Here is a 26,145-nt window from a genome sequence, read left to right on the forward strand (position 1 = left end):
TTTGCTTCACTCTGCATAAAGTCTTCAAGGTTCACCCATATTGAAATGTGTCAGAATTCCCTTCCTTTTTAAGGCTGAATCAGGATAATTCATTGCATGATTTACCACATTTTGTTTATCTATTCATCCATCAAAGGACATTTGGGTAGTTTCTTTCTGTTCTTTTCTTTTTTCTTTTTTTAAGTTTATCTTGTTTTGAGAGAGAGAGAGGGATAGAGTGAATCCCAAGCAGGCTCTGCACTAATAGCACAGAGCCCAGCGCGGGGCTGGAACTTAGGAACCATGAGATCATGACCTGAGCCACTAAGAGTCAGATGCTTAACTGACTGAGCCACCCAGGCACCCCTGGGTTATTTCTACCTTTTGGCTCTTGTGAATAATACTGCTATGAGCATAGGTATACAAATATCTGTTCAGGTCCCTGCTTTTAATTCTTTTGTGTATCTGTCCAGCAGTGGAATTACTGGATCATGTAGTAATCCTATGTTTAAATAGGACATGCAGGACCCCCATGTTGTTTCCCACAGCAATTGCACCATTTTACACTGCTACCCATAATGTACAAGGTTTCCAGTTACTTTGCATCCTCATCAGAATCTATTTGCTGTGGGTTTTTTTTTTTTATTTGTTTTGTTTCTATTTTTAATTTCCATACTAATGTGTATTGTACCATGCTTTTTAAAAAAAAAAATTATGAATATAATTTATTGTCAGATTGGCTTACAAACAACACCTGGTGCTCATCTCAACAAGTGCCCTCCTCAATGCCCAGCACCCATTTTCCCTCTCCCCCGCCCCGCATCAACCCTCAGTTTGTTCTCTGTATTTAGGAGTCTCTTGTGGTTTGCCTCCCTCCCTCTCTGTTTGTAACTATTTTCCCCTTCCTCTTTCCTGATGGTCTTCTGTTGAGTTTCTCAAGATCCACATATGAGTGAAAACATATGAAATCTGTCCTTCTCTGACTTATTTCACTTAGCATAATGATACCTTCCAGTTCCATCCACACTGGTGCAAATGGCATGATTTCATTCTTTCTCATTGCCAAGCAGTATTCCATTTTATGCATAAACCACGTCTTCTTTATCTATTCATCAGTTGATGGACTTTTAGGCTCTTTCCATAATTTGGCTATTGTTGAAAGTGCTGCTGTAAACATTGGGGTACAAGTGCCCCTGTGCATCAGCACTCCTGTATCCCCCTTGGGTAAATTCCTAGCAATGCTATTGCTGGGTCATAGGGTAGATCTATTTTTAATTTTTTGAGGAACCTCCACACTGTTTTCCAGAGTAGCTGCATCAGTTTGTATTCCCAACAGTGCAAGAGGGTTCCCATTTCTCCACATCCTTGCCAGCATCTATAGTCCCCTGATTTGTTCATTTTAACTTCTCTGACTGGTATGAGGTGGTATCTCAGTTTGGCTTTGATTTATATTTCCCTAATGATGAGTGATGTCGAGCATCTTTTTATGTATCTGTTGGCCATCTGGATGTCTTCTTTGGAAAAATGTCTATTTATGTCTTCTGCCCATTTCTTCACTGGGTTATTTGTTTTTTGGGTGTTGAGTTTGGTAAGTTCCTTATAGATTTTGGATACTAGCCCTTTATCCGATATGTCATTTGCAAATATCTTTTCCCATTCCGTTGGTTGCCTTTCAGTTTTGTTGTTTGTTTCCTTTGCAGTGAAGAAACTTTTTATCTTGATGAGGCCCCAGTAGTTCACTTTTGCTTTTAATTCTCTTGCCTTTGGAGATGTGTCGAGTAAGAAATTGCTGCGGTTGAGGTCAAAGAGGTTGTTGCCTGCTTTCTTCTGTAGGATTTTGATGATTTCCTGTCTCACATTTAGGTCTTTCATCCATTTTGAGTTTATTTTTGTGTATGTACCATGCTTTTTAACCTTAATATCTTGGAGAACCTTCCAGGAGAGAAGAGCCCACCCTCCCCCCTCTTTTTTTATGTTTGTTTATTAAAAATTTTTCTTAATGTTTATTTATTTCTGAGAGAGAGAGACAGAATGTAACTGGGGGAGAAGCAGAGAGAGAGGGAGACACAGAATCCGAAGCAGGATCCAGGCTCTGAGCTGTCAGCACAGAGCCCATCGTGGAGCTTAAACTCATGAACTGCGAGATCATGACCTGAGATAAAGTCAGGTCATGACTGACTGAGCCACCTAGGTGCTTCTGAAGAGCTCCTTTTTTAAAGATGGTATAAAAATCTATATTATCAGTGGACCTTAATTTATTTAACTCTTTGCAATGGATGCCCATGTAGTTTTATTTCTGGTCTTTTGTGAATGCATGGAATGTATCTTCATATGTAGTGTACATAATGCTTTTGTTTATTTTTATACTTTAAAATACTTCTTGACTTTTTTAATGAATATGTACAGAAGTATATATGCATTTTAAAATTTGATAGTTATTGCCAGCAATATGTGACAATACCTGTGTCCATACATCCTTGACGTCATAGTGTGACGTCACACACAACATTTTGATGTTTCCAGTGTGATGAGTAAACGTGGCATCTCATTGAAGTTGTAATTTGCACTTCCTTCTGAGTGAGACTAAATTTCTTTTCAGTTTGGGGAGCCAAGAATTTCTGAAATAAATGCTTCACATTCTTTGTTCACTTGTCTTATGAGGTCTTGGTACCCTTTTCTAAAAGGAACCCTGAGTAGTAAATATTGACCAAACCGGAGGAGACTCTTGCCTTCATGCAGCCTACAGTCTGTTGAGGGAGAAAGACAGTAAACAGACAGTGTGTAATTAGGTTTTGTGATAAATGCTATGAAAGAAATTTTAGGGTTTTCATGAAAGATAACAATTTAGGTGGGATGGGATATGGTGGCTACAACGGGCTCCCAGTGGATCTGTAAGAGCCAGTGAGGTAGATGGTTTCTGGGGGGAGGTGGTATTATTCCAGGAAGAAAGATTGCACGGACAGTGAACTAAAAGAAGGAGTATGGCTGGAATGAAGTGAGGAAGAAATGATGGGAGATAACTCATTAGCCATTTGTGCCTCGTGTACTAAATCTTTAAAGACAGGCATCAACAATATTGACAAGTATATGACGAATTTCCCCAATTATTCCTATATGAGGAATCTTAAAACAGATTTTACTTTTCTTATTAGGTACTTCCCATGAAAGGCATACGAATCAAGCAAATGATAAGCAAATGTTTTTAGGGTATTAATTGATTCATCGGGAGCCTCCATCTTTTTGAATTTTCCAGTTAACTAAATTTTTATTTAAGAATGAATCCCTGTACATCATCTTGTATTATTTCATATTTCCCCAGATGTATGATTACAAATTCAACTCGTTTTCTCATGTGAAATTAATTTGTGATTCTTTGAAGCTTGCTAAATGATGCATTTTTTACTACTAAGTTATCTGTAACAATTTCCCCATTAGGGAAAAAAGCTCTTTGAGTCTATCCTTCTGTGTGTGACCAAATTCCAAATGTGTGATATGTCTACATAGGGAAAAAGTGACACTCAGAGAAAATTATTTGCAGCTTCATGTGCTTGGCAAGTACATTCTTAAGTTAAATTCTACATCTTAGGCAAAGTGAGCCTAATTTTGATCAGTTATTTAGTTAAGCTTTTTATACCAAATTCCTAAGCATTGAAATGATAGAAACATAGAAATGTGTGATGCCGTTACCAGTAGTTACAAGTCAGCCATTTAAAAGAGTGAAACAGGAGTGTTTTGATTTTGAAAGTTAATTTTGAAAGTTAGTGCCTGGTTTCCTGTTTTCTAGATTTGCTGTGCATATATATTTTCTTTCCTTCCCTTTTCCTGTCTTTTCACTTTTGCTTCTAGATCTCATGTTTATTAGGAAGTATGAGGAAAAATTGTACACGTAAAAAACTTGCCAAAAGCCAGTTTCTTGGCAGAAACTAAGCAATAGATCCTATGGAGGGAGCATGTCTTTTTTGATTTTGTATTCTCCTAGTGCAGAGAAATAGCTCAGGTGATGCTTGTTGAATATGGAGTACATGGAAATTGGAAGCACCTGTAATTTTTCTAAGTAACTTTTTCTGTAGTTATAGGTATTTCCTGTTATGTGATTAAAAAAATTATTAAAGTCTCAAATGTACAGTTGCGGTCCATCTTAATTTTATTTGCATTGTGTTGCTAACAGTGGCAGTTTTAAATATGGCACTTTTTTGTAGGCTAACATAGCTTTCCTGTTATTTTCCTGTTATTGCTTATATACATTGGTGGGGGGGGGCGCTGTGTGGCTCAGTCGGTTAAGCATCAACTCTTGGTTTTGGCTCAGGTCATGATCTCTTGGTTTGTGGGTTCTAGCCACACGATTTAAATTTTTATAAATAAAACTATGTCCCATTCTTTTCCACTTATTTAATCTGCTATTTTAATAGTATAAATATTTTATTTTTTTAATGTTTATTTATTTTGAGAGTGAGAGAGAGTGCGAGTATGAGCAGGGGAGAGGTGGAGGGAGAGAGAAGATCCCAAGCAGGCTGCACACTCAGCACAGCCTGACGCAGAGCTTGATCTCACAAACTGAATCATGAGATGATGACCTGCACCAAAGTCAAGAATGGGACGCTTAACTGACTGAGCCACAGTCGTCCCAATGGTATAAATACCGTAAAAATAGATTTCATAGCTTTATAGTCTGACCCACCAAAGTGTCTATTTTTGAGTAAGCCACAGTTACATGATAGCTTTTTAACTATAAAAATGGCTTTTATCAAGTAGAATGGCAGGTTTTACTTCATCACTGTTTTCTAGAATGTTTCAGATTCTTTTTATCTTTAACATTTCTTATTGCCTCTCTTTTTTTTTCCCCCTTCTGTTTGGTCCTTGACTCTCCTTTTGATTGTTTCTCCTGACTTCCTATCCTTCTCTGTTTCCTCTTTGTTTTAATCCCCTCAAGCTTAATTTTTATATCGGCCTCTTTTCCTTAACTTTTCTTTTACAGTTAGCTCCTTTTAGATGTCTCACTGTCATATCAAACAGCCTTATCCAAATTTACGTTTATGATCACAAAGTGACCTCTCTTCTCAACTGCACTGTGTGTTTAACACTGCCCCACCATTAGACACCAGGAATTAACAGTCCCAAGCCATGTGGGCTGTAATCCTTTCTTCTATCACCCCTGATTTCTTAATTCCCACTGATTTTTCATGAAAACGCCTCCTGTCTCTCTCCTCTTCCATATTTCCTACCACTTTCTAGGTTGTACCACCTCATACCTCATATTATTCCGAGACTCCTTTCCACCTGACCCTGTGCTGACCGGTTTATTTTGTGTATGTCTCCGAGCTTCATATAATGTAAAACTCTCTGTAAAAAGCTGAGCTGAGAATCTCGTTACACATCCCTCTTACATCTCACAACTATCAGAGTGCCTATTTATGTGCCAAACATGCTTCTCAGGGCTGGGCGTGGAAAAGTGAACAAAACAGCATATCCTGGTTCATGCTCTCTGGGAGCCTATGTTGTGTTCTGATGGTGGGTGGGGCTGAGGAGGGAGAGAGAGAAGACATGGAAATGAACAAGGTAATTCTGGTGTGTGATGGAGTGTGGTGGTATGGTGGGAGTATTTTTAGATTAGGTGCTCAGGCTGACTTCTTTGGGTAGGTTTTATTTGAACAGAGACATGAGGACCACTGGGACCAGTCAGGTTGGGAAAAATAGGAGAGAAGAAAATAAGTAGGTGAGAATATTCTGGAAAACATTTTAATGCATGGGAGGCTTTCCATGCCTTCCCAGAATGAAGTGACAAGACAGTCCTTAAGGTAACCGTTGTGTTCAGGGGTGCCTGGGAGGCTCAGTCGGTTAAGTGTCTGACTTGGCTCAGGTCATGATCTCATGGTTCGTGGGTTCAAGCCCCACATCAGGCTCTGTGCTGACCTCTCAGAGCTTGGAGCCTGCTTCAAATTCTGTGTCTCCTCCTCTCTCTGCCCCTCCCCTGCTCATGCTCTGTGTCTCTCTCTCAAAAATAAACATTAAAAAAAAAAAAGTAACCGTTGTGTTACCTTTCATACATGATTAATACATGATCATAGTAGCATCTGGGCATCATGGGGAGGGGAAAGAGATAGATTGTTTACAAAGAGACCTGAGAAACTACTTGCTGTATATAGTAGGTGTGATTCTTTGCTCAGTTTGCTGTTTCTTGGAGCCCATTCATGCCTATGGGACAGGAATTACGTAGCAAAATAAAACTGATATAGATGAAAAATTACATCATTGGAGTGATTTTTTTTTTTTTTTCATTTTAACTTTTAGTTTTTTTAATCTGTAATTTCTCTTCTCTGTTCAGAAGCAGCAAAGACTTTGTTTGGCCAATTTATTTCTGAAATTTTCCAGAAGATCTGTTTACTGGAATACTGAGATAAGGAGTCACACTTCTATATTTGATGGCCAGAGATTAAATCCCAAATCTGTCCAGACATCTCAGGCTTCCAAGTACTGGCCATAAGATGTAAGAGTCTGGGTCTGGGCCAGAGCCTCCAGAGTGTGGCTAAATCGGGCAGTCTTATCGGAAGATAAGAAAGAGAACTGACTGGAAGTAGTTTGACAGTAAAAGCAGGTCCGAAGAGCCTTGGATTTAGTTGTATTCATAAAGAAATGTTTTTTTTTTTTTTTTTTTTTAAATTTCCAGCTTCTGTACCATAAGTTCTTGATTTGGGCCTATGAGAATCCGAGGTTTGACTGGACATTTGGTTTTTTTTTAGACACTCTTAATGAGCTGTCACAGTCTCTATGTGAATTGTTAGTTGGTGATTCCCATGGCAATACAGATTAACCTTTATGCAAGGAATTATTCATTCATTCTAATTATTTTATGATTTTTAAAAAATACTTATTTTTGACAGAGAGCTTGAGTGGGGAGGTGCAGAGAGAGAGGGAGACAGAGGATCTGAAGCAGGCTCCTTACTGACAGCAGAGAGCCTGATGTGGGGCTTGAATTCATGAGCTGTGAGATCACCGCCTGAGCTGTAGTTGGACACTTAATCGACTGAGCCACCAAGGCGCCCCCATTCATTCCGTTTTAAAAAGTGTGTCCATTATCCACTCTGTCACTGATTATACGATTACGCATATGTTTGAATAAATCAGATGTTGTGTTAATGCTGTGGATTCTGTTATAGGCTTTATAGGAAAATGTTAATCTTTTATGTCTGGTCTGCTTCAACTAAATTTGGCTTGGTACTTGACTGTTAGTGGTAGGTATCCAGTGATGTGTATGCTTATTAAAGCTGCTGCTTTTTTCTGAAATTTTACACTATTTTTCAAACCATCGTGCTGTAGACTGACAAGTCTGTGACATTTAAGGTGTTTGCTTAAATTCTTGACTTGTGTACTTCTTCAGGTACTTCTTCAAATTTTTAGTCATGTTTCATTTTTTTCCTTGGAGGAAGCTATCATCTTGTAACAATTCAGTTGCTCTAGGGCTGGGAATCTAGTTACCTTGTATGGCATTATGGCAAAGGAGTACCCAATGGACGGATAATGGTAATGTTAGAGCTTTTCACTCAATAATGTAAAATAAACTATACAGATAACATTTTAGCTGAATTTGGAGCAAAGTGCTTAATAATGTTTTCTATATGCCCAGAAGCATGTGATATTTACTAGCTTTACCTTTATTATTATTACTTTTGTGTAGTTTGCATGATTAACTTACCAGTGTCAGAAAGACTAAAATAAATATTGATTTTTTTCAATATAGGTGTATTGAAACAAATGTAGTGCTTAAAATGACAGTCCTTCAATAAACCCTCATTCGGCATATACCACAAGTAAAGCGCTTTGCTAGGTGCTTTGCAAGATTCAGAAATAAGTCAGATGTGTTTCCGTCAGGATCTTTGAAGTTGTCTGGGAGATTATAACTTTATGAAAAGGAACTTCCAAAGTGACCTACAGTGGCTTTGCCTGGGGTGGAAGTGGTGGGGGGGAGTGTCACCACAGACACTTTACTAAGAATGTTTTATCACCAGGGTCACAAATTTGAAATTTATTCCCTGGTTTAAAAAACTTTTTTTAATAACTAATATAAATACTGGTTACACTTAAGGGCTGTCCCTAATGTTTATGCTGTTTTAAATCTTTTATTTGAACTTTTCTTGTGTGTTATTGTAAACTCCTATATTACTTTCTCTCCAGTTTGCTACAAAACGGTCAGTTTGAAATTGTGACAGGTGGCTGGGTTATGCCTGATGAAGCTGCTCCACATTATTTTGCCTTAATTGACCAACTAATTGAAGGACATCAGTGGCTGGAAAAAAATCTAGGTATGTATTAATGTCTTTCTCCTTCATTTGGACAACTTTGGGCAGTTAATTTGGGGGAACATGAGATGAGGCTTTATTTTATTTTTTTTTAAATAACCAGTTTTCCCAGTATTTTTTATCCCTCATCAATTTATGATGTTTATTTGATCATAAGCTAAGTTACATAAATGTAATATGGTCACTTTTACAGTCATCTACTTTGTAATCTATTATTTTATGTATTATTCTTATTAATTTTAGAGTAGTTTTTTTTCTAATAATATCCCACTGGGGTTTTAGTTTTATATTAGTTATAACTATTAGTTAGAAGAGGCAAAAGTCTAATTTACTTGCCTAAGAAAAACAAAAGAAGAATGAAAAGAAGGTATTCGTTTTGTCACTGAGAATTACAGAGATATATATGGTAACTTCAGGTATGGTTGGATCCAGGGGACTCGAATTTTGTTGTCTAGGCACTGTCTCTTTTGGTTCTGTTTATTTTTTCATGGCTTTCATCTTCTCCTGGCTCTCTCCACATGGTGAGTAAGATGGCCATAGGCAACTAGGACTCTCATCTTCCTAGTTGAACCAGGAGAAGTTTTCCTTAACAGCTTAACTAATTGGCTCACTTTGGATTAAGTGCATAACCCTGAGCCAGTTTCTGTGGCTAGAGGTATAGGAGCTGAAATCACCAAGGCCTAGTCACCTCTTGGAAATGGTCATGGGGCGGAGGGGTTTGTTGAAGGCAGGGTAAGCCTCACCTGAACCATGTGAATGGGTCGTCCATGAAAGAAGAATCCTGTTACTACTGGAAGAGGATGCTGCACTGATAAAATCAGATGTTCACTATAACTTGTTATGTGTTAATAATTGGTAAATCTAGTTGGAAACTTGATCGGAGTTCTTCATATGATTCCTACACCTTTTCTCAAGTTTGAATTCTTCCAAAATAAAAATAAAGAATGAATGGGGGTGGCAGGGGTTTTAGCTGAATAGTGTGTTGTTTGGAAATACCACATTTGTTTCTCCATTTTTCAGTTGCTGGACATTTAGATTATTCCCCTCTTGGCTGCTGTGAATAATGCTGCTATACACACTTGTGTAAGTTTTTGTGAGGACATATGTTTTCATTTCTTTGGGATACATACCTAGGAACGGAAGTGCTGGGTCATTGGGCAGCATGCTGTGTTAAGCGTTTTGAGGAGCTGCCTAATTGTTTCCAAAATGACTGCACCCTTCTACGTTCTCACCAGCAGTGTAGGAGGGTTCTAATTTCTCCACATCTGCAGCAGCATTTGTTACTGTCTTTTTTATTTTAGCCATGCTAGTGAGTGTGAAATGGTACCTCATTATGGCTTTGATTTGCATTTCCCTAAAGACTATGATGTTAAGCATTTTTTCACGTGTGTATTGGCTGTTTGTATATCTTGTTTGGAAAATTGTCTATTCAAATTATTTGCTATTTTTACAATTGGGTTCTTTGTCTTTTTATTGTTGACTTGTAAGTGTTCTTTATATATTCTTCGTACAAGTTTCTTGTCAGACAATGATTTGCAAATATTTTTTTTCCATTCTGTGGGTTTTCAGTTTCATGAAGATGTCCTTTTTTTTTTAATTTTTTCTTAATATTTTTAAAATATTTATTTATTTTTAAAAGAGAGAGAGGGAAACAGAGTGTGAGTGTGTGTGGGGGGGCGATGCACAGAGAGAGAGGGAGACACAGAATCTGAAGCAGGCTCCAGGCTCTGAGCTGTCCGTACAGAGCCCAACACAAGGCGCGAACTCACGAACCGTGAGATCATGACCTGAGCTGAAGTCAGTTGCTTAACCGACTGAGCCACCCAGGTGCCCCATGAAGGTGTCCTTTGATGCACAAAAGTTTTGATTTTGATGAAGTCCAGTTTATTTTTTCTTTTGTCACTTGTGTTTTGATGTCATAACCAAGAAGTCATTATCTAACCCACGATCATGAACTCTGTAGTTTTTTTCTTAGAAATTTTATGGTTTTAGCTCTTAAATTTAGGTAATGAATACATTTGAGAATATGAAGTTTCTTCTGGTGGGCTTTGGCTGCATCTTGTAAATTCATGTTCTGTTTTGTTTTCTAAACAGTTTGGAACAACATGTTATTTTGGATACTTTATTTTTATATTCGGCCATGGAATGCTTTTTTAAATTGTTTAGGTTTTTGTTGTTAATTTCTGCTTTTATGAACTTTATTACACTAATATCATTAGAAACTTTTTTTTAAGTTTGAGTTTTTCAGATTGTCTTTTGCCCAAAATACCCATTTTTATAACTGTTCCCTGACTTGTCTTATGTTTTAATACTAAATGTACTTGAAATAATCCAGTTTTATTAATTATATTATTCATATTACTCAGGTTCTAATTTTTAAGTCTATTAGGTTTGCCAGAAATTGAGTGGTGTACTTATTCTTTTTAATGATGCTTTCCTGTTATTTTTCCTAACAGTTTTTACTTTTATATATTTTGACAATCTTAATCTTACTTTAATAGCACAAAATCTTTTTCATGAAAGGAGGTGAGAGCTAGGCAGAGACCTATAAAGGATGCCAGTACTGTGCTAGGTTTTCCTTGGTACAGCACATATTTTTTTTAGGAGGAGTTAAGGAGCAAATTGAGGTAAAAGTGTAGCATAAAACAAATCCAAACTTTTATAAAGAGGTCATGTTTGCCCTCTTGTGCAGGCTCGCACACATGTGTGTGTTATAAAGCCATAAGTTAGTACTGATACCTCATGTTTCAGTTCAGGATCACAAAGTACATCCTGCTCTCCCACATTTACATATTCTGTAGTTGCTTTTCTTAACAGTGTGAAACTTGGCTCCCTTGTCTCAATTTGCTCAATCTCAGAATGCATGAAAAGCAGCTCCAGAATTTGTTAAACCCATACCACCATAAAAAACCCAAAAATACTAAATAGGGTTCAGGATTTCTTTACAATTTTTAGAGGTAAATTACATATGTGAAATGCAAAAATATGTGGGCAGTTCTTTGAGTTTTGACAGATGCTCTTGGCCCTCTGAGAGTTCTGACTTTTTCTTATCAGTCTCTTTTGCCAGCTTCTCATCTCTGTTCATCTTCAGGATTGTTCTCCAGAGTTCTTCCCTCTCCTCTCTTTTCTGCTACTCTGTGTTATACCTATTTGCATGATACTTTGTGCTGTTAGGATCAGGATTAACTCCTGTTTTAACCCTAGAACCTCTCATACCCTTAGGTTTATGGAAGGTGCTAAACTGGTGTTTGAGTAAAAAAAAAAAAAAAAAAAAAATGCACAAGGTAATACTACTTATGTAGATTTATATAGGTTGTATGTAGAAGTTTTCTTTGAGTGTACTGAATAAATAAAAGATGAGGTTTGTATAATGCCAGGTAAATAATCATATTTCATTAATCCAGTCTTTACATTTATTATGTTTATTTTTTACATTGTATCCTTGGAGAAATCGAGGTATATCTTTAGTCAATAGCTCTTATAATTGATGTGAGTCAATTGTGAAAAATTCCATTGATCCTTTCTAGGTGGAGAGAAAGCACCAGCATCAAAATGTCTTAAGATTTAACGAAATACGGAACAGTTATTTGGGCCAGTTCTGCCACTGCATAATAAGATGATACAGAACTGTTGTGAAGTATGAAAGATGGCCTACAAATTCCTTAACTTGGGATTGAGGAGTACAAGTTGAAATGAGTTAGCGTACTTTTCTTTATTCTGTAACATCAAGTTGCTGGGTTGTCCACCTCAAAGCAAAACAAGACTGTGAGGTCTTAGAGGGCAGGGCAGGGGTTAGGTCCTGTTTGTTTCTCCAGCTTCCCTGCATGGCAGTAGCTTGCTAATACCTATTAAAGATGGCAGAGTGCTTCTTTCAGCTCGTTGATTAACCTACTGTGCGATTCCCCTGCCTGGGAGGACATGACAGGGCCAGGATCCTTTCCTCTGGGAGCCCTGCTGGGAGTGTTTGCTAAAGGGGAATGAATGCTGGGCAGATCGTTTGTCCTCAGACCTGGAATACCACAAAACTCTGATGGCTCTGACGGTAATGTGACTTCTTTTCATGTCATTGTCAGTTAAAAAAATAACACTTATTTTCTTTATCAACAGGAGTGAAACCTCGGTCTGGTTGGTCTATTGATCCTTTTGGACATTCCCCAACAATGGCTTATCTTCTTAAACGGGCTGGATTTTCTCACATGCTTATTCAGAGAGTTCATTATGCAGTTAAAAAACATTTTGCATTGCATAAAACGCTGGAATTTTTTTGGAGACAGAATTGGGGTATGTAGGGTTTGATGAACGTGGAAGGTCTCCCTTGACCTAGATGTTATTTCATAAGGGTTATGAACTCAGGCTGTTACAGGTTTTATTCAGAGTGTCAGTCTTGAAAATTAGGTTGCTTAAAGACACAGATTCTTAGAATTTATTCCCCAGAGTTTTTGTGTTAAGACTCTTTTAAGCAATGGTGAAGATATTTATCTATAGAACATTGTGGATTCTTTTTTACGCCTAAAGGAAGTAAATAAATGTAAGGAATTAGTCTTTTGTAAATGCTTTTTTTTTTTCTGTTTTAAAAAGAACCTGTTTTATACAAAGTTGAACATGTGTTATATCTTATATCCAGTCATTTATTTCATGTTCAGCCTCTGTTTCCTTCTTCTGTCTTTCCTGTCTCTGCATCTAGTAAGAATTGCCTTTTAAAACCTTAATCCTGCCCTCCTAGAACAGCCTTCCTGTTATCTGTACTGCTGTTCTCACGTTGTATTCTGTGGGTGCACAGGTGTTCCAAGGTCAGACTTTCGCAGCTCTTGGCTGGGGGTGGGGGGTTGAGGAGAAGACAAGATTTAGGCTTCTTAAGATGTTTTTGCCTTTCCCAACACCCATTTAATTCAGAATACTTTATTATTTCTTCTTTATTGAGTTTTTATTATGGGCCATGCATTGTATTGTATGCTTTATATCCACTCTCTCACTGAACCTTTATCCTTTAAATTCAGTTCTCTTACAATTCCTTTTAAATGGTGAAGGAATGGATGCTAGGAACGTGAAGCCATTTGCCAAAAGTCATAAGGGCAAGTAGGTGCAGAGGTGAGGTTTGAATCTGTCTTTGTGTAGTTCACAAACCCAGGCTTTTACCTCTCTGGTATTCACTGCCATCCTGATGCTGAGTTTTCCTTAAGATTCCATCTGCAAAAAGGATTTTGTTGCTAAAACAATGTTCAGAAATTACTGTATTACATCATATTTTCTTTCCTGTGTAATTTAGCTCTCTCCCGAGTGTTCTCAAAAAATCATTTGTAAATCTAGGCAGTGACTCCCTTATATGTACTGCTGTTTTTTTCAGTAAGGAAAGAAATTAACTGTATCATTTTTTATTCTGGAAAATAAAAACCTGGAGGGAAAACAAGAACTTGTAGGGGGTTGTATCCTGTATAGTTGGATCAAGTGCAAAGGAGCATATTAATTTAAAAAAAAAAAAGATCGTTAATTTGAAAAGGCCCTACTTAAACGGTCGCCTATATTCAAATTGTCCATAAATATCAATCAGCAAGAAATTACTAAGTACTTTTATGTACTTAATACCATGCTTGGAAAAAACACAGAAAACTCCCTTGCCTATAAGGAAATTACAGTCTTAATTTGATAAAAGACAACATCAAATGCAGCAGATAAACTGCAATGTGAAAATGAGTTGCTAAATAGTATGGGGTGAGGTGAAGCAGTGGGATGTGGAGTGTGTCTTCGATCTATAGGAAGAAGGAAGAGAAGGTGCCATCAGTGTCTGAGGTTGTGACAGCCTCTGTGTTGAGAGCAGGTATTAGTGACCAGCATCCATGATGTCATGCTGGAATCTGATTCAGCGAAACAACTTACAGCACAGAAAAGTACAGATTATAATAGCTTTGAAATTTGGGAGAGAGCTGGTAATTACTTTAGCTAAATGGAGTATGAGATAGAATCGGAGTATTGTAGGCTCACCAGATAGATTTGAAGATGTTACTTCAAAATTATGTTGGAATTCAGTTGAGCTTCTTTGTGTGTTCTGATTCTTAATGAAGCAGGTATTTTCATTTTTTAAAATGTGCATGTTGCTTTTAATTTTTTATTTGTTGTAACTGTCTTTATTATGAAAGCAGTACATACCCATTGCTGAAAAGTACAAATCCATACTTCAGTAAAGGCGGGGAGGTACTTCTAGGTCAGGAGTCTATAAAGATAACCATTTTTAACTCCTGGTTAAATCCTGCACTCACTGGGTGGTAGGCTTCTGACCTCTCAAGGGCAGTGGTAAGACTTCGTGGCATTGAGGTTTTAAATAAAAACAATTCTGCATCAGGAACTAGTGCTTGCTTTCTATATATATACATATACATATATACATATACACACATATACATATATATGTATATATGTGTATATGTATATATGTATATGTATATATATGTGTATATATATGTATATATGCGTATATATATGCATATATATACGCATATATATATATTGTTTGTTTGTTTGCTTTATTTTTATTCTTGGTGGTTTTTTGTTTTTTTGTTTTGTTTTGAAAATTACTTTTACTTGTCCTGTGCTGCCTTCTTGGTGAAGAGTACCATTGGCTCTTTATTGGTGAGCATCTGGGAGACTCTCTGAACTCTTCTGGTGGCACTTCCTTCTCCTCACAGCAAGAAGTCGATAGGAATTTACCCAGTATTCTCACAAGCCTCCCTACTTTTCCTTTTCTCCTTGTATTCTCTTCATCTCTTCTTACCCTTCTTCTGTGGCTAATTTAATGGTCTTTCTCAGTGTCTCCTATTACTGATGTGGGTGGGCAGAAGCTGGCAGCCAGGGATGGACATGGCCATAATTTTGGATGAGCCAGTCACAACTTTGGCTTTGGCTTTGGTTTGGTTTGTATCTTCCTAGGTCAGTGGATGCTGGTTAATGATGGGTCTCTGCTAAATTTAGATAGAGGAGGTAGAGACTGGGGTGTGAGTCTCCTCCTTCAGCCTGGTGGTTGTTAAATGTCATGGAAGCTTATGTACAGGTAGTTTAATAGGTTGTGGATTAGGGTCGAACTTGCATTACGTATGTAGAAAGTACTGGCATTTTGAACAGTTATAGGAAAACAGAATTTATAAATTCAGGTTTGTCTGTTGGCTCTTTATTTTAGATCTGGGATCTGGCACAGATATTTTTTGCCACATGATGCCCTTCTACAGCTATGACATCCCTCATACGTGCGGACCTGATCCTAAAATATGCTGCCAGTTTGATTTTAAACGGCTTCCTGGAGGCAGATTTGGTTGTCCCTGGGGAGTCCCCCCAGAAACAATACATCCTGGAAATGTCCAAAAGAGGTATGAAAATGTGCATTTCATAAGACACCATCGAACAAAGTAGCAACTCAGCTGCTCATTGCTAAAGGGTTCAGTAGCCAACATTATCCATGTTCAAGGTATTCATTCAAACCAGATTTCAAGCGACTTAAAAATGCCAGAGCTTTGTGCCTTTTATGTGTTAAAATTTAATGGAAAATGAACAATAGGTGATCAATGTACAATGGAGAACCTATAATACTCTGTTATTACCATCTCCTTTGCCCTTATTATAAAAACTGTCTACTATGTTTGATTGATTTCATATACTTTTGTTGATAATAAAACTTCTGGTCTCTATTGTATAAATTGGTAAGAAAAGCAACCCAACTGCAAAAACACATTTATTGAAATGGAACACATAAAGAGTGTAATTATCTGTTCCTTTAATAACAATTTCAATAATAGTAAATGCTGCCCAGCTCTGATGAATACACTCTTTCAATCTTTCTGACATTTTTGGCTTATAGAAAATTTTAATTAGGAATATTTATACTTAAACATATTTATCTAAATAAAAATCAAAGGAATGAATCACTTTTTTAAGAAGAAGAAAATTACTCTAATGATAGAAGCATCTCATTCTATCTAGTTACCTATACTTCTAATTTGGGTGCTTATGAAGCTTAATTTCTTCACTTAAAAATTATTGCCGTATAATGCATTTAAATAAAACATTGTGTGGGGCACCTGGGTGGCTCAGTCAGTTAGGCGTCCAACTTCAGCTCACGTCATGATCTCACAGTCTGTGAGTTCAAGCCCCGCGTCGGGCTCTGTGCTGACAGCTCAGAGCCTGGAGCTGCTTCAGATTCTGTGTCTCTCTCTCTCTGCCCCTCCCCCGCTTGCGCTCTGTCTCTATCTCAAAAATAAATAAAAACATTTTAAAAAATTAAAAAATAAATAACTAAAACATTGTGTTATAATATAGAGGCGCCTGGGTGGCCCAGTCGGTTAAGCATCTGACTTCTGCTCAGGTCATGATCTCACGGTTCATGGGTTCAAGCCCCATGTCAGGCTCTGTGCTGATAGCTCAGAGCCTAGATCCTGCTTCAGATTGTTTCTCCTCTCTCTCTCTCTCTCTCTCTCTCTCTCTCTCTTTCTCTTTGCCCCTCCTCCAGTTGTGCTCGGTCTCTTTCTCTCAAAAAGAGTAAAAAACATTAAAAAAAACCTTGTGTTTTAATGTAAACCACTCATGTATGCCAGAAAAGTAAAATAGGCTTTTATTTTATTTTTTTGATCCATCATGTTATTTATTATGCAAATGAGGAAATTTTCGAGAGTGAGATGGGAAATTATAAACAGTTAAACTATGATGACAGCCATAAACTCTACAAACCAGAACATTCTTTAACCGTAGTTTTAAGACCCTAGTATTTCAGGTTTCCACAAACCTACTCTGCCTAGGTTCTTGTACATGTCGTCCTTAAAAAATTTTTCAGTAACATGACGGTAACACAAGTGTAGACATATTTTTAAACTCATCAAATTGTAATACATGGATTATATAACAATAATTACGTGCAGTTTTTTTTGCCAGTCATAAGTTTGATGGTTTCAGGGAACTCCATGCTAGCGCAGCTTGCTGAGAAGAAGCGAGGCATCCTACCTTCCACAGGAGGGTTAAAAAGGGCAAGGGTGAGGCAGGTCAGTACTTAACAACCACAGCCACCCAAATCACCCAGGGAACTTTTGAAAAGTCTCCAGGCCAACAAAATGAAAATAGAGTGCCAGCATAATCACCCCAGGTGATTGCAGAGCACAACAATAGAGCCTTTTAAATAAAATAAGATCTTTGCACTAGGTACTGTCAAGTCTATTTATTTTTAAAAAATTGCTTTTTAAAAATTGTGTGTGGAAGAGGAAGGTGAGATTGGGTCTCTCTGCCTTGAGTGAGTCCTTGTGGCCATGAAATATTCCATTGTGAGCTTCTCACTGTGGCACATACAAAAGTGTTTTATCATGGCAGCCTTCTTGAAGCCATAGTTCCCTTCTAGCAAAATCTATTTATAATTTTTTTTTTCTAAGTGTCCAAGTTTAGGAATCAACCTGGTTTCATTTTCCTGGTTCCTACAGCAATGAAAATCCCTGAGGAACAGTGAATAGCCTGCTTTCTGGGATTAGGTTAGTTAGGCATGGGAGAGTAATCCAGTATAAGGTAGCAAAAGGTACAGTGAAAAAGAAGAGGTAAGGGTGGGGAGAGTATCCTCAGCTCAGGAGGTCAAAGATAGGGAATTTCTTTGAAGGCAGCCAGATGCTTCAGTTGGGGACTCTCAGTGCACCCAAAGGCCTTGTGAGGCTCCTCTTTTTTTTGGTCCTCCTATCTATTTAAAGTGCATTATTAGGGGGAAAAAAGCCATTTTGTGTAATCCTGTGGCTGTGTCCCATCTGACACTTCAAAGATTGCCCCCCAGGAACATATTTGCACTCAGTCAGTTCCACTGATTTTGCAACTGGTTTCCAGACACCTGGGGGCAGAGAGATGAAAGAGTCTATTTAATACTTAAGTAGATTTTTTAAAAAAACTTCTCATAAGTCTTGAAATCTTAACTCTACTGGTTACTTCACATCCAGACATCACCTTCCTTTTTACTTCTTGATGAATGAAGATCAGACACGGGCCTTCCAGATTAGTGGTGCTTGGTTTTAATAACCTAAAGGAAATGAAATTGAACTGTAGTTTACAGGTGATACACTTGATACTGTTTATTAGTTTAGCAGGTTCCTCTACTTCCCAAATAAAGAAACACCATTCTTTATCAAGTTGAGGTTTTGTTCTCATGCACAATATTTTACATATGATGATGATTTACATGTCAAATGATAGGATGTTCTAGGGAATTTTTTTCTTGGTTCTAGTTAAGTTGACATTTTGAATCTGGTGAAAGAATTGAAGAGCAGATTGCTGCTGTACATCTTCAGAGTGATAATCCATTGGTTCATTTGTCAGTAGTGTACCATGTATTTAATAAATATCCACTGTCTACCAGGTAGTATAGGTTGGTTCCTTGGCTTTCTCAGTGTTGACACCTTCTGAGCAGGAGCCTGGGCGCGAGGACAGATGCTAAATGGAAAAGGCACGTTTAATGTTTGTGATTTCTTTCCTGTTATGTGTCTTATGTGTATGTACACAAGATATGGTATATCTAGTAGTAAACCTTGGGATTCATTTAAATGATCACTTACTTTTTTTTATTCTGGTTGCCTGAGGGATCTGATGGATGCTCTGTCACATAGAATATTTTATAATCTGTGATTTATATGTTTGGTTTTCTTCACTTATTTATTTTGATTTTATTTGTCTTTCTGTTTGATTAATCTTATTGTACGTGTATTTTTTAATTATAAGTAAAAATCTAAAATTGTTTTTGGTAAGTGTGGAATATTAGTAAATTATTAGTAAGAATTAAGTACTCCACTGAATGCTAATCTCAGAAAACTATGTTTTGTAAGAATATTATGGTTATAGTTTACTCACCAAGTTATGAAATTTTGCTAATAATTTAATATTTGCAAAGCAATTTTAGAGACTATCATTATAGAAAGATCATGAGATTCTAAATTTAGTTAAATGTTTTTTTTTAATTATTTCTATAAAATACCTCTTTCATCATTGGTGTTCTTTGAGTTTCTTTCATAAGTTTTTATATTGTGAATTAGAACCTACTTCTGAATAACCCTTGAAATGAAAATTGGAACATTGGGTAAAAAGCATATTAGTGATTTATCACTAATTTCTTAAGTGTGTCATTACAACATTGAGAACTACTCTGAGTTCATCTGCTTGTTTAATTTCATTTTGGTAAACCATTCCTCTTAAATACCTTATATTCGTAGTCATCTTCAAATGTTGCCCCAATTCAGCATTTGGCAAAAGGATTTCCTACAGAATTACTAGAATATGAAATATAAAAGCACATCAGCACATTTAGTATTTAGCTGTCCTTTTGAGTCATGGGTGGTTAGAGCTGAGGGAGGTAGAATCCAGAAAAGCTAATTCAATTCCTAAGCTTGATTCGTTGATCAGTACTGAGAAGGACACTGTGACAGATACAGAGTTTATTGATGGCAGGTGTTAAGTGAGTTGTTTTTCTTCCTTTTGAAGAGGAAATACGGTTCTATAATTGGTTTTGTTCAAACTATTTTTTTCATGTTTAATCAGGCAAGTTTAGCTTAAATTAGAGAAAGAGATGTTAAATCAAAGCAAACTTCAAAGTTTATGTAGATGAGAAATCCTTATTGTCTTTTTGGACCAAATCATTTTAAAACACCGGCTGTCCAGGATCCAATATCTGTGCCTGGGCTTCAGGAGGGCCATTGATGTTCCTAGTAATTATATGCCAAAGTTGGTCTGTGACTTTATTTCTCTAAGGATAAGAAAAACTATGGGTTTTTTTCTCTGTGATAAGAATTTATGAATATTTTAAGTGGACAACAAAAATTAGTATAGTAGTTTTCAAAAGTCTGCCTTATAAATCATACTAACCTAGAATTCAGGTAAAATATACAATTTCTTTTAACATAATACGCTTTGTAATGAGTTGCCCCATTGTTCTTTTCTTACTACTGTTCCTTTTTTCCCTTTTTCTTTTGTAGGGCTGAGATGCTTCTCGACCAGTACCGAAAAAAGTCAAAGCTGTTCCGTACCACAGTTCTCCTGGCCCCTCTGGGAGATGATTTTCGCTACTGTGAACGCACAGAATGGGATCATCAGTTTAAGAATTACCAGCTGCTTTTTGATTATATGAATTCTCATCCTGAGTATAACGTTAAGGTAATGAGAAAATATTTAATTATGAAAGTGCATTTGAAGTTGAGGCCTCATTATTAAGTGAGGCTAAAACACAGTTGCCTTAGTTTCTTGTCCCCATATCTCAGTATTTACTTGAATATGTGGTCCTTATGTAAACCTGTAGTTCTTACAGAGGAGAATTCTCTAGTGTTATAGTTGTGTTTCTAAAGTGATCCCTTTCTCCCCATTCCCGTAGAATTAAACAGGCATGAGTTTTAAGTGGCTGTAAACATGTAAGGTGTGAAGTTCATTTTTCAGTGATGTCCTGTTTTTCTACCGGCGTTGAAAGTTTGTTTCTCTCTGACAGTTGCATCCTGGTGATTTAGTAGTGTGACTGGCAGATGCAGATGGACATGTCCTGAATTTTGCAAATGAATGTCTTGTGTCCAGAGAATACACTAGCATTTTTCTTAGATGAGAAGACTTCTAAAATCAATCGATTATTTGCCTGTAGTTCTCACTCTTTTTTTCCCCTTGTGGAAAATTTAAAACGTACCCTAAAGTTTTGAGAATGACTCAAGTACCACCACCCCCCAACCTCACCCTGCCTTCCCAATATCCATGGCTCAATTCTAGGTCACTCTCTTCAGCTTCAGCTGTGTCTCACTCTCCCCTCCCCCTTCTCCCCGGGATGATTTTGGAGGAAACCTCAGATGTCATGTAGTTTCATCTGTAACCATTTCAGTATCTGTCTCTAAATGATAAGGACTTTACAAATGAAATCATAATGCCATTATTACATCACAAAATTAATAATTCAATAATATCATATATCCAGATAGATTCACATTTTCCTGATCCCATAAAAGCATTTTTTTTAGCAGATGTTTCGTGAGTCACCAAACAAGAGTGATATATTAGACTCTGTAAGAAAATTACCCAGTGTATTTATTGTATTTATACACTAATCCATGAGACAGTAGAATATCTGTGAAAATACTGTAGAAAGGAAGAGAATGTGGCCTGTCATCAGCTTTCTAATTTCCTAAGGTGAGGTTTTTCTCTGTGATAAGAATTTATGAATATTTTAAATGGATAATGAAAATTAGCATAGCAATTTTAAAAAATCTGCCTTATACATTATATGTAAGTGATGAATCACTAAATTTTATTCCTGAAATCATTATTACAGTATATGCTAACTAACTTGGATTTAAATTTTAAAAAATCTGCCTTATAAATCATACCAACCTAGATTTCAGGTAAAATATAAAACAATTTCTTTTAACAAAATACACTTTTTATTTATTTAAAAAATATATATATTTTTAATATTTATTCATTTTTGAGAGACATAGTGTGAGCAGGGGAGAGGCAGACACGGAATCCGAAGCAGGCTGCAGGCTCTGAACTGTTAGCAGAGCCCGACATGGAGCTTGAACACACGAACTGTGAGATCATGACCTGAGCCAAAGTCAGATGCCCAACCACCTATGCCACCCAGGTGCCCCAGCATAATACACTTTTCAATGAGTTGCTCCGTTGTTCTTTTCTTAATACTATTCTTGTTTTCTCTTTTTCTTTCATAGGGCTGAGATGCTTCTGTTTAGGAAGCATATGTTACTGTTTAGAAGATTAGAAAGCTGACGATAGGCCACATGCTATGTCGTGAGAATTCAAGTTTATTAAGTAAACTTAAATAGTATCAAATAGATAAACTTAAAATATAAAGTATATTCAAGATATTTACAACTGACTCTCTACCAAAGTATGAACTCTGTGCATGGGGTCTGTGTTTAAATCATCTCCTTAATCTTCTCGAAGACAAAGCTCATATACGAACACTTGATTAGGAGATGGCATATGTATATGGGTATTTTATCCCTAAATACATCTTCCTAGCGAATGTTCTTGTGGTCCACAAAAGGATCTACCACCTGATTCTTCAGAATTAAGTCCTGATTTTAGTATTTTACCCATTTCCTCCTTTGTCCACTAGGGCAATTTTTAAAGTAATTAAAAATTGAAATATCACATACATAGGAGATATGCACAAATCCATAAGTGTACAGAGAATTTCTTCAAATTAAAAAAATCCCATGCAATCACCATCCAGTTTAAGACATAGAACATTTATTGCATCCAGAAGAGTCCCTTAAATCCCCTTCAAATCATTGCCAACTCTTAACAAAAGTAAGCTTATTTTCCCTTCTGTCATCATGATTAGTGTTGTTTCTTTTTAAATTTCACAAGAAGGGGATCTTAAGTATCTGTTATTTTGTGTGTGGATTTCCTTGCTCCAGGTTGTGTTTGCCACATTCATCCATATTGTTGCATGTAGCAGCATATTCATTTTTAATGCCGTATAATATCTCTAGTATCCATATGATACAATTTGTCCATTGTATTGTTGATGGATATTTGGGTTGTTTTCCAATTTTTGTCTATTATAAATAAAGCCGTTTTGAATATTTTGTGTATGCTTTGATATACACAAGTGTGAGTTTATGTGGGTATAAAGTGGGATGGAAATTTTTGGTCATTGAGTATGCACATGTTGAGCCTCAGTAGATATTGCCAAACAGTATTCCAAAATAGATTGCATTAATTGTTGCATTTTATGACAATTTCAGTTGCTCTACTTCCTTACTCAGACTTTGTATAGTTATGATTGCTTTTCATTTTTATATTTTATGATAGATGTGATTGTTTTATTTTGTATTTCCCTGGTAGTTATGAGGTTGAACCTCTTTTCATAAGTTTGTTGCCATTTAGGTACCTTCTTGTGAGGTGCCTATTTAAAACTTTTGATGACTTTTCCTTAAATTGGGTTATCTGTCTTTTTGTACCATTTATAGTTCTTCTATATGTTTTCCTTTGAGTCTTTTTTTTTTCAGATAAAAGTTTTGCAAATATTGTCTCCCACTATGTAAGCCTATTTTTTTTCTTAATACTGTCTTTTGATAAACAGAAATCCTTCATTTTAATTAAATATAATAGTATTTTCCTTTATGATAAGTGCTTGTTGTGTCCTACTTAAGAAATTTTTGTTTATACCTCATAGTCATGAAAATATATTTCTTATGAAGTTGTCCTCCAGAAGCTTTATTGCTTTACCTTCAACATTTAGGTCTGTAATGTATTTGGAATTGATTTTTTATGAATTTTATGAAGGTAGGGATCAAAGGGCATTTTTGCCCATATGGATATCTACCACTATTTATTGAAAAGACCAGTTTGCCACTACACTGTAGCATCATCTTTGTCATTCATTATGCATGAAACTATATTTGTGTGGATCTTGTGTAGACTGTATTCAATTTTGTCTGTTTGACTCATCTCATACTGTCTTAATTACTGTAGTTTTAGAATAGATCTTCATGTCTGATAGCATAAGTCTTCTTTCTTCTGCCCCCCTGCCCCCGCCCAAAAAAAAAGTTGGGATTTTGATTGGCATTGCTTTGAACCTATGGATCAATTTGAATATTGATCCATATTAGGCCATCCATGAACATGGTATAGTCCATGTATAAAAAATGTAATTAACTTTTGCATTCTAACCTTGTACACAGTAACCCTCCTGCATTTCCTTTCTTTCCAGAATTTGTGCATTCAAGTGTTGGCTGCTTTGATTGCCCTTAGATACCTTTCAAACAAAAGTGGGTTGGTTTTTTTTTTCGGTGTTTGTTGTTTTTTTTTTTTTTCTCTGTGATTTATCTAGTTATGTCTCTTCTCTGTAGGGTATTTGAAGTTATTTTGTCTAAGCTGGAAGCTTACATTTATTATTTTCTTTTAGTGAAAGGAAAAACAAAAGTAAGTAATTGAATATAGATGGCTAAAAAATGGACCTTGAACTAGCCAAGACAGTCAGTTTGCTATTGATCATCACTTCTTTTACAGTTTATGTAAGTTTTCCTGTATGTTGTCCAGATAGAGGAGTTTGAGGATCTTTAATATTAAAGTTATGTTTAAGATATTATTTATTGCCTTTTAATGTAAAAAATATTTAACTATTTTTTTAGTTATTTGTTTAGGAATCCCAAATATGTACTTTATTTGAGCTACCAAAAAGTTCTGTAAAAAAAATTTAGTCTTAAATAATTTCTTTTGAAACCTCAGCATGAAGGATTACGTTTCAGTCCTTTGAGACTGAATTAAGTTTGTAAGAAAGCCCACCAGGCCACTTACGTAAACTTTGCCCTGGGAAATTGCCAGGAAAGAAGTATATTCATCTTGGCTAATACCAAAAATTAACTAAAATATTTTAAAATATTTAAAATCATCTGTTTTGCTGTCATAAAATATTGTGTCACAATTATATTCTGATAACTTATATTTGTCTTACTAATATCATTGTGTTTCCAGTTGAAATTTGCCTTGGCAATAGAAAAATAATAGCTAAAACTTACACCATTATTTGCCAGTTGTATTTCTAAACATTTTACTTAGACCCTATTATCTGTAACAAAGACACAGAGACAGTATATAATATGCTCAAAACCACATGTTAGGTAAGTGGTAGAGATGAAATTTAATTCCATATCACCTGGATCCAGGTTCTGTGCTGTTCTTAACCACTCTACTAGAATGCTACTCACTGTTTTTAACTACTCTTATTTTTCTGCCACATTGAATCAAAATGGTTTTAGTCTGTGTGTGTGTGTGTGTGTGTGTGTGTGTGTGTGTGTGTGTGTGTGTAAGGTAGGAAACAACAAAATTAGCATGTTACCGTTACTCAAAGAAATATATTCCCTGTTAAATTCTCTGTTTATTTCTAAAAACCATGCCTTTTAATATCTGTTTACATAGTCTGGTATAATGTTTCTTTTTTCCTTTGATTTATAGAATAGCTTGGACTCATAAAAATGGATTTGTGTTCTGGTAATTTAAATCATTAGTCAGAAGACCTTTTCGTTTGAGCAGTCAACCTTTCAATTCTTGTCACTCTTTGTGTTTTACTTCTATTCAGTGTTACCTGCTGGTAGAGAAAGTCCCTTTTTTGTTTTGTTTTGTTTATTTTTTTTTTTAACGTTTATTTATTTTTGAGACAGAGACAGAGCATGAACAGGGAAGGGGCAGAGAGAGAGGGAGACACAGAATCTGAAACAGGCTCCAGGCTCTGAGCGGTCAGCACAGAGCCCGACGTGGGGCTCGAACTCACGGACCGTGAGATCATGACCTGAGCCGAAGTCAGACGCCCAACCGACCAAGCCACCCAGGCGCCCCTGTTTTGTTTATTTTTAATGATCTGCTGTTCTTGAAGTCTCCCTTATAAGAGCTCAAACTAGGGAGATGGGGAGGCCAGGAGAGTGTATGTGCATAAGACCTATGAAAATGCTTAACAAAACTGTTACTCCAGACTTCTGGAACATTTTGCTCAAAATGTTATAGCTAAATGTATGTAAATGAAATGTTTTATTTTTTCTGCTTCCTCCCAACGTTCATTCATCTCTGAATAATTCTATGCCATGACCCCTGCATATTTTGAAATTCTGGAGATTTGTAAGGAGTTAATCAGATTCCCAAATTTGTATATCTAAATAGCTCTTCTAACCCCTTAGGTATATCAGTTTTATTTTAATTTAATTTGGGACTTGATGCAAGTAAAAGAAAGAGTCACTGTGTATTTCCCCCCTGCTTTTGAGTTTGGTAAAATCTGAGCTAGATTTTCATCTTAACGTGGAAGCACATCTTAAATATTTATTATTAACTTCTCCTTTCAGTGCTAGATGTAATTTTAAGGTAGAGATGAATAATTGAAGTGTAACTT

General features: G+C 36.3%; 1 protein-coding gene across 4 annotated transcripts in view; it reads left to right on the plus strand.

Moving 5' to 3' along the window:
• MAN2A1 (mannosidase alpha class 2A member 1) overlaps window positions 1-26,145 on the plus strand; it is a 166,560-nt gene that overhangs the window by 51,510 nt on the left and 88,905 nt on the right. For all 4 annotated transcript variants that reach the window (XM_042944865.1, XM_042944885.1, XM_042944875.1 and 1 more), the window contains 4 exons: window positions 8,149-8,276; window positions 12,381-12,554; window positions 15,442-15,628; window positions 20,240-20,417. In XM_042944865.1, the coding sequence (XP_042800799.1) occupies window positions 8,149-8,276; window positions 12,381-12,554; window positions 15,442-15,628; window positions 20,240-20,417 (667 nt within the window). The remainder of the gene's footprint in view (window positions 1-8,148; window positions 8,277-12,380; window positions 12,555-15,441; window positions 15,629-20,239; window positions 20,418-26,145) is intronic.

The sequence above is a fragment of the Panthera leo genome, chromosome A1, assembly GCF_018350215.1.
Source record: "Panthera leo isolate Ple1 chromosome A1, P.leo_Ple1_pat1.1, whole genome shotgun sequence".
Classification (NCBI taxonomy): domain Eukaryota; kingdom Metazoa; phylum Chordata; class Mammalia; order Carnivora; family Felidae; genus Panthera; species Panthera leo.